Source organism: Podarcis cretensis (genome assembly GCF_951804945.1).
Source record: "Podarcis cretensis genome assembly, chromosome: 8".
NCBI classification, from domain to species: domain Eukaryota; kingdom Metazoa; phylum Chordata; class Lepidosauria; order Squamata; family Lacertidae; genus Podarcis; species Podarcis cretensis.
Window position 1 is genome coordinate 80,146,166 of NC_137177.1, and position 9,568 is coordinate 80,155,733.

Sequence of the window (9,568 nt, forward strand, 5' to 3'; positions counted from 1 at the left end):
TGAAATCAGAAACCAGGATGGCTTCTGCAAATCCAGGACTGTCCCTGAAAAATAGAGACACTTGGAGGGTCTGGAGACAGAGCATAGCCATTGTGCTAAGCAGCCATCAATAGCTCTCTACTCCATGATTTGATCCAATACTCTTTTAAAGCAGGCCATCCCTTTTTCCTGCTGGAGTGAGTTCCATAGTTTAGCAATGCGCCGCCTGAAAAAATGTTCATTAGCCAAGTCCCAAAACTGAGCACTGAAGGAGAAATCCATAATCAGTGACCAGCTCCTATCAGCTTGGGGAAGTCTATTTTTACAGGCACCTGTTCATTTTCTCTTCCTACTTCCTCGTAGCTTTCCAAAGTTTCCTCTCTTGTTTACAGAAGCTTGGTAAACTAAACCCCCATTTGGGAGACTCTGTCTTGTCTGCTTGCTTTGTTTTCCACTTAACACACACAAACACACACACACATCCCGTGTCACCTGTGTCCGGCCCGGCTCACCTTGTTCAAATATGCAAACCTCCTATGGTAAACAGACACCTGGCATACAGAGAGGGAGGGAGGGAGGGAGACCAGCCAGGGAGCCTGCGGTGTTCTCTACCTGTCAACAGGTAAAAGTCACCTTCCTGGGAGTCAGGCCTTGGCCGCTTGGAGCCAGCCCCTGCTCAAGAAATAATTAACCTTGGATTTCTCGCATTCCTGAGCACCCAGCGTGGTATGGAATGATGACCCCCGGCATCCAGGTAAGCGGAGAGCAGAGCTCAGACATGCAGCTGGCTGCGAGGGTGGCCCTCTCGGCTGCTGCCTTCCTCCTACTGACTTTGGCGTACAGATATTACAAGTCTCGGGTGCCCTGCGGCAGCCAGCAAGGAGCCAGCGGGGAGAGAGGCAAGGGCAGTGAAGACGCAGAGGGGACGGAGAGCATGGTCTGCTGCAGGGAGGAAGAACGGCCCCCTGGACTGAGGCACCGGTGGGTCAACAGCAAGGGTGAGAAGCCAAACCACAGGGCAGGGGGTAACCCGCCGCTTCGGGCACCTGGGCCTGCAGTCTTTGGGGAATCTAGAGGGCAAAATACACCTGCCTGCAGAGAGCGGGATGGGGAAAGAGAGGTAAAGAAACAGGAGAAGGAGAGGATGAGTCACCTGGGAAGCGGGCTGCCCCCAGACAGAAAATGCTCCGTGGCAGAAGAGGAGAAGGGAGGGGAGACTTCTGGTGCTGTCCTCAGCAACGGAAACAGTGCCGCAGTCACAGGGACTGCAATGGAGTCAGAGGGCAGGTTGGATTCTCTGGGTTTGCTCTCCCCAGAAGGCGGCTTCTGCAGTTTGAACGGCAGCCACAAGGATGTCAGCTCTGCAGAAGATGGACTTTGCCTGGCTGCTCAGGAGAAGGGATCTGGGCATGCAGCACTTCACCCTGCAGATGAGAATGGCTCCACTTTAGGAGGAGGGAGAAGTGATCCACCTAGAGAAGAGGAGAGGCAGCATTTAGCCCCGACCCAAGAGGAGCAGGAGAGGACCCGTCCGTCGTTCCATGCCACTTCTGACATGGGCCTGAAGATGAACCATAGCTATGCTGGGTCACACACCACATACATGTTCTCCTCTGTGGCCCAAGTTCAGGTGGAGGAGAGCCTTGTTAAAGAGCGGAAGTTCCAGGAGAACAGTAATGGGCAACCAGGGGTCCCTGGGACCAGCCTGAGAGGCAAAGTCTATGATTATTATGTTCAGTCCATCTCCCAGTCGGTCCTGAAGGAAATGCCTTCCTGCACCAGCCTGGGTACCCAACCATTTTCTCAGCTACCTGTGATCAACATCCCTGATGCTTCTGATGAGCGGTTGGGTCAGGAATCAGCCCAGTCCTCAGCAGCAGAAGATGACCCTGAGGATGTTCCATCTCCTGGTGCTCTTCCTCATCTTATCCAGGATGAGACAAAGCCCCGGCAACCTGGGAGCCAGGATGAGGCTGCTGTCCAAGAAAAGAGGTCCAAGAAACCTCCAGGACCTGGAGCTGGCAGCTTCAGCCGGAAAGACAGCCTCCATCAAATCATAGACAACCCAGAGCTTCAGGTCCCTATGGAAGGGTTTGGCTGTCTGGCTTCTGGGCTGTCAGGACTGGACACGCCACCTCTCAGCCCCCTCCATTCTAGCTCCGTTTCTTCACTGGTCGGGTCCATGCAGAGTCTCCAAAGCGACACGAGTGAGGAACCCACAGTGGAGCTGGTGGCTGGCGCCAAGTTCTTCCACATCCCGCTCAGCTCAGAGTCCTCCATCGACATCCACCTGGACTTGGGGAACTGCTACGAGGTCTTGTGTACGGCCAAGAAGCAGAAGCTGGAGACGCTCCGGGAAGCGGCCTACAAGGTCATGAGCGACAACTACCTGCAGGTGCTCAGGACCCATGCAATCTACAGCCGCCTCAACGGCATGGAGAGGGACCTGATCCTGCAGCGGAGGATGTGGGGGAGGAAGTACGTGGCTGTGGCGGACGTCAGCTCCCAGGGCGAGAGCCAGCATGCGAGCCGGCTCTGCTACTACGATGACCAGAAGGATACCTGGCACCTGTTGACTCACGTGCCTCTGGAAGTTGTCTCCAAGGGTTGTGCCATGTGCAGCATGTTCAATTACCTCTTTGTGGCGGCCGGCTGCGAAGGACGGGGGAGGCGCCAGAAGCCGTCCAACCGGGTTTTCTGCTACAACCCTTTGACCAACATCTGGCGCGAGATCTGCCCACTGAACCAAGCCAGGCCGCACTGCAAGTTGGTTGCCTTGGACGGCTACCTGTATGCCATTGGCGGGGAGTGCCTCTACACCGTCGAGCGCTACGACCCGCGCCTGGACCGCTGGACCTTTGCTGCCCCGCTGCCCAATGATACCTTCGCCGTGGCCCACACCGCCACGGCGTGCGATGGGGAGATCTACGTCACGGGGGGCACTCTGCGCTACATGCTGCTGAGATACGTTGGGCAGACAGATACGTGGAAGTTCAGCCTCACCAGTGGAAACAAAGACCGGACAACAGAGATGGTGACCGTCAATGGGTTCATCTACCGCTTTGACCTAAACCGGAGTATGGGCATCAGTGTCTACCGCTGCGGCGCCAGGGCCAAGCTTTGGTATGAGTGTGCCACCCATCCCATGCCCTTCCCAGCCAGCTTCCAGTGTGCCGTCATCGAGAACCTGGTCTATTGCATCGGCCGGCAGTTCAACATCCGCTTCCTGGCCGATTATGTCTCACCGCGGTTTGGGACCAAGGAGTTACAAACTTTCCCTTCCCCCAGAGGGACCCTTTTGCCTGTGACTCTCGTGCTGCCGGACAGGGAAGTGGTACAGACGAGGGTTTGAGGACACCGATGGCGGGAACCACGAGGAGGTGAAGCTGCTTGATTCCACAGGCCTTGCCGCTGCACACACACACACACACACACACAGCCCACAGCCCACAGCCCACTAGCCAATTTCCACAAATCTGTCAAGGGAGATGGAGCTACAAGCGGGTTGGCAGGATCTGTTTATTTTAAGGCACTTAAATCCTTGTAAATTTGCATGCAAATTAAACGCAGCCTTTGGGGTCTTGGACGGCCGCCAATACAGGCCTAGTTAGTGCGAATGTAGGCAAATGCCGCGGAGCCGGGGTGCCACAGTCCTGCTGCACACCATCATTATCTGTGATACAAGGGAGGCTTAACCCTATGGCTAACTCAGCTCCCTTCTCCCCTGCTCTCATCTCTCAAAGTCATCTTCTGATTTTGTTTATGAATGTATAGCAATCTGGGGGGGAGTGAGTGGGGGGAGAGAGAGATGCAAGAATATAAGGAGAGCCGTGCAGGATAAGACCAAAGGTTCATCCCACCCATATTGATGTGTTTCAGGGCACTGTGCCAAAAGGGTCTTCCTTGCTCTGATTTTAACCGTCCTCTGTCAATCATCAATTAACCACACGGCGCATCGTTGAACTGTGGAACTCGCTCCCGCAGGAGGCAGGCATGGCCTCCAACCTGGATGGCTTTAAAAAAAGGATTAGACAAATTCATGGAAGAGGAGAGGGCTTTCGATGGCTGCTAGCCATTATGGCTCGGCTCTGCCTCCATAGTTCAAGACAGCAATGCTTCTGGATCGCAGATGCTGGGACGGCAGGAGGGGAAGGCGCTGTTCTGCTCAAATCCTGCTTGCGGATTTTCCACAAGCATCTGGTTGGCCACAGGATGCTGGACTAGAAAGGCCATTGGCCTGATCCAGCAGCCTCATAATACACTACAGTGGTACCTTGGTTCTCAAAGTTAATCCGTTCCGGAAGTCCATTCCAAAACCAAAGCGTTCCAAAACCAAGGCCCGCTTTCCCATAGAAAGTACAGTGGTACCTCTACTTACAAACATGATTCATTTTGGGGTGCCATTCACACCCCCAAAAAGTCCGTAAGTAGAGCGCTACTAATGTGCATGCACGAAGCACAATAGAGTGCTTCTGTGCATGCACGAAGCACACAGATCGCTTCTGTGCATGCGCAAAGTGCGCAGATCGCTCCTGTGTGTGCGCAGGGCAAACCCGGAAGTAAACACTGAAAAGTAACCTGAAAAGTTGCAATGTGAAGCAAACGTGACATGAGGTATTACTGTAATGCAAAATGGATTAATCCGTTCCAGACTTTTAAAAACAACCCCTAAAACAGCAATTCAACATGATTTTTACTATCTAACAAGAACATCGATCCATAAAATGAAAGCAATAATCAATGTACTGTACTATAAAATAAATAAGACAGTATTGTAGATGATAAAAAAAAAAATTGAAAAAATTCTTACCTGCACTTATGATAGTCATTGTTTGGCTTTTATCCATTTCCACAGTCAATCAATCAATCAATCAATCAGTACCGGAACTGGGTCCCACACAGACACAAAAACAAATTAACCAAAAAAGGCCTCAAAAACAAAATCACAAAACAAATAGCAAAAACAAAAGCGCCAAACTTAATCTGATCTGGAAGTCTGCTTGACTTCCGAAATATTCGAAAACCAAGGCGCAGCTTCTGATTGGTGCAGGCGCCCCAGAAACAATAGCCGAATGCCAAATTGGATGTTTGGCTTCCGAAAAAGTTTGAAAACCAGAACACTTGCTTCCAGGTTTCCGGAGTTTGAGAACCAAGGCGTTTGAGAAACAAGCTGCCACTGTATTGTGTTCTTAAAGGCCATTCCCAGCCCAAAAGGAACTGCCAAACAATTCCATGCATGCCTGATCTTTCCAGCTCCGGTGCATGGTGGGGCTATAGAAACCACAGGAGGGGAGAGCGCTGTTGTGCTCGAATGCTCCTTGCTGGTTTCCCACAGGCAACTACAAGAACACGCCACTGCGAGAACAGGTTGCTGGGCTACATTAGCCTGATTCAGCAGAGTCTCCTTAAGCTCTTAATGAAAAAAGGGAACTGCATTAGAAAGCTAGCAAAAGGCTGGAGTGGGGAGTGGATTTGGTGAAATTCTCGTGGGTGGAATGCAGAGGTTTTGTGGCACTTCCAGGAGGGCAACCCAGTTAGATGGGTGACATTATTATTATTATTATTAGGGTACTAGTGCTAAGATTGAGTGTTCCCCATTGCAGCATCTGGCTGGCCGTTGTAAAAACAGGATGCAGTATGGGTCATTGGCCGTAGTGGCGTGCGGTCAGTGAACTGGGGGGGGGGACCTAGGCTAGTCCCCTAAATGTTCCCCTGGCGCCTCCTTCCCAAAGCCCAGGAATCTGCTCCGACGGGGTCCAAGAACCCTCCTGCCACCCAGGGGCATAGGAAGGGGGGTGAGGGGCCCAGGTGATCGCACCAGGTGCCCTCACTGAGGGGGGTGGCATTCAGCAAGCCACCCGCCCATGACTCCCAAACCAATTCCTTCCCAAAGCCCATGTTCTCTGGCCACTGCTTGGTGGAGAGAGGGGCAGGCACTGGACTTTTGTGACACCCGGCTTAGGGAAGGCAGCACGATGCTCACGTGCAAAGTCCGGACATCCCACCCATGCAAGTACCCTCACAAGCCGGCTCCTGCAGCCCTAACTGGTCCCCTATTAAAAATTTCACCACACGCCACTGATTTTTGGCCGGATCCAGGAGGCTCTTCTTATGTTCTTCCATGATCCGATCTAATTCCATTTAAAGGCATCTAAGGCAGCAGCTGGGATGTGGATGGCACTGTGGTCTAAACCACAGAGCCTAGGGCTTGCTGATCAGAAGGTCGGCGGTTCGAATCCCCGTGACGGGGTGAGCTCCCGTTGCTCAGTCCCTGCTCCTGCCAACCTAGCAGTTTGAAAGCACATACAGTTCGAAAGCAGTTTGAAAGCACATGCTAGTAGATAAATAGGTACTGCTCCTGCAGGAAGGTAAACAGCGTTTCCGTGTGCTACTCTAGTTCGCCAGAAGTGGCTTAGTCATGCTGGCCACATAACCCAGAAGTTGTACACCGGCTCCCTCGGCCAGTAAAGCGAGATGAGCGCCGCAACCCCAGAGTCATCCACGACTGGACCTAATGGTCAGTGATCCCTTTGCCTTTAAGGTAGCAGCTGTCCTCACGTCTCTTGGCAGGGAGAAATGTAATTCCAGTTTCACCTTTCAACGCAAACGGTACAAGGACTGAAAACACTATTCACCCCTTGAGAATTGACAGCTCTCCAAATTTTGCAATGCCGTTCTCCAGCCAAGTCATGTGTGTGGAAGTGCGTATACCGGATGTGTGTGTGTGTTTCAATCATGCATCAAAATGCATCTCTTAGTGAAAATAACATGCAGAAATGCACTGTATCGGGGCTTTGTCAGAATGGGTATGTTAGGCAAAATTGCATGCAAACATGTATGTATTAACAGAAATTCATAAAATGCTATTGAATTTTCTGGAGGACTTGAATAATTAGAATAGTAATAGTCACAACAACAACAACAACAACAACAACAACAACAACAACAAATTAATGTGCAAATGTATAGACCTGAACTTAAGATTGGAAAGAAAGGGGGAAATGTAGAGTTGTAAGGGGTCCCGGGTGGACATCTAGACCAACCCCCTGCATTGCAAAGAACCTCTGACAGATGGAACATTGTACTTAATAGGATACAACCCTTTATGCCTAAGCAGTTATGGTGAGAGTGAGCTTTCTACTCTGGACCACTCAATGGGGATGCTTTGGGGTTCCTGCGTGAGTACAGACATTCTTACATGCCCAGTGGAGGGCTGCCTTCAGATGTCTTCTAAAAGTCTGGTAGTTGTTGTTCTCTTTGACATCTGGTGGGAGGGCGTTCCACAGGGTGGGTGCCACTACCGAGAAGGCCCTCCTCCTGGTTCCCTGTAATCTCACCTTGTAGCGAGGGAACCGCCAGAAGGCTCTCAGCGCTGGACCTCAGTGTCCAGGCAGAATGATGGGGATAGAGATGCTCCTTCAGTTATACTGGACCGAGGCTGTTTAGGGCTTTAAATGTCAGCACCAACACTTTGAATTTGCTTGGAAACGTACTGGGAGCCAGAGTAGGTCTTTCAAGACCGGTGTTATATGGTCTTGGCGGCCGCTCCCAGTCACCAATCTAGCTGCCGCATTCTGGATTAGTTGTAGTTTCCAGGTCACCTTCAAAGGTAGCCCCACATAGAGCGCATGTGCAGAGTGGTTTTATTTATTACATCTATGTTCCATTTTTTTCCTCCTCCTCCCTTCCCTCATTTCATCCTAACAACAACCCTGTGAGGTAGGTTAAAGCTGAGAGATGGCCACTGGCCCAATGTCATACCCAGTGACCTTCATCACATCTGAGTGGGAATTCGAACCCTGGTCTTACCAGGTCATAGTCCGACACGCTAACCCAGGGGTCAGAAACCTTTTTCAGCAGGGGGCCAGTCCACTGTCCCTCAGACCTTGTGGGAGGCCAGACTATTTTTTTTTGGGGGGGGGAATGAACAATTTCCTATGCCCCACAAATAACCCAGAGATGCATTTTAAATAAAAGCACATGTTCTACTCATGTAAAAACACACTGATTCCTGGACCATCCGCAGGCCGGATTTAGAAAGCGATTGGGCTGGATCTGGCCCCTGAGCCTTAGTTTGCCTACCCATGCTCTAACCATTATGCCATACTGCCTCTCATCTCATAATACTAGGTAGGTTAAGGCAACTGGGTCAGAGCAGATGGCATCCACGCAACTGCTCTCCGCTGCACTTTCCCGTACAGATTAAAAGAGCTTTCTGGTGACTCGGACGTTGGGCTCAATTAATCAATGCTCATTGAATCAAAAATTATCTCATAAAGGCCTGGAAAGTTCTTTTAACTAAAGCTCTCTTTTCTTCGTAAGTAGGACAAGATGCAAGCTTGATGATGGACCAAAGCGGTCTCAACTCCACATCTTTGAGTTGCTCCCAGCCCCCAAAGCCTTTCTTGCTTGTTCACAGATCAGCTTATGCCTCAGCACCAAGCAAGGATTTGCTCCATCTCATGAACTGCAAATACACACACACACACACACACACACACACACACACACTTCACAGCCCTGCAGTGTTTGACCACATTCCATCGCTGACAGTTTCCCCTCTCTAGCAGGTGGGAGTGTGTGTGTGTGTGTGTGTGTTTATGAGCATTTCATGACATCACAGAGACTCGGCCAATGGCGGCAGAAGCTGTGTGGACCTCAAATGGAGAGGGGCAGTAAACTTTGCAGACTTTTTAAATGCCTGTGTGTAATTAAATGGGCCTATGTATATTTTCTCCGGGGCTTGAATATGCAGATAAAATAAAATAAACAGCAGTAACAACAAAGTAGCCTTTGAGATCTCTGCCACATGCTTTCATCAAGGTTTCTGCCGCATCCTCATATTTGCCCTTGGTTGTTCCATTACTGTAAGTGACTGAAATTGGATAATTAAGATACATAACCTGCCATAATCATTAATGCGCTTTACATCTCGGTGTCTCAGAATGCATTTTCGTCAAAGTGCCACCAATTACTCATCTGGAGTGCAGATTCCAAATGGCTGCGGTTTCATTCCTCCACTATAGGCACTTTAAAAAAAAAAAGCCATAGATGGCTCCAGGATGGTCACTGTTAGTTGTTTCCAGGATGGTTTATCTTAGTAAGATGGAATCTTAGAATTGCAGTGTTGGAAATTCCCCCAGCGGTCATCTATTCCCAACCCCTTGCAGTGCAGGACTCACAGCTAAGGCAATCCCAAATCTACTCTGCTGTCCTCAGGTGTGGTGAAGGATTCTGTCCCACTCAACTCCCCTGGGTTCAGGGAAGCCAAGGCCTCTCCCTGCAAATAAATCTGGGTCCTGATTTTTGCACCAGGATCCATTTGGTGAATCCCATTGTACTAGTAAAACAACAAAAGATAAGAAAAGATCAGATTCCAGGTGTCTGATCTGACATCGCCTCCGCCCCCACCCCTGATTTCCCTTCAAAGCTGCAAGATTTTAAGCAGTGCTCTTTAATCTTGGCTCCGCAGATGTTGGACTATGATTCCCATCATCCACTGCCATTGGCTACACTTCCTGTGGATGATGGGGATTGTAGTCCAGCAACGTGTGGGGAGCCCAGGTTGAAGAACCAGGAACCTACAAGA

At 50.5% G+C, this 9,568-nt stretch overlaps 1 protein-coding gene across 1 annotated transcript; it reads left to right on the forward strand.

Annotated features, from left to right (window-relative positions):
• The first annotated feature begins 578 nt into the window (after nucleotides 1-578).
• KLHDC7A (kelch domain containing 7A) lies at nucleotides 579-8,768 on the forward strand. The gene is made up of 2 exons (XM_079986888.1): nucleotides 579-3,359; nucleotides 8,305-8,768. Exon 1 carries the CDS (start codon nucleotides 713-715, stop codon nucleotides 3,329-3,331), a length of 2,619 nt encoding a protein of 872 aa, XP_079843014.1. The 5' UTR covers nucleotides 579-712; the 3' UTR covers nucleotides 3,332-3,359; nucleotides 8,305-8,768.
• Nucleotides 8,769-9,568: the final 800 nt, after the last annotated feature.

What these genes read in the sequence shown, in the direction of transcription:
- KLHDC7A (XM_079986888.1), top strand. Translation starts at nt 713, where the DNA reads ATGATGACCCCCGGCATCCAGGTAAGCGGAGAGCAGAGCTCAGACATG.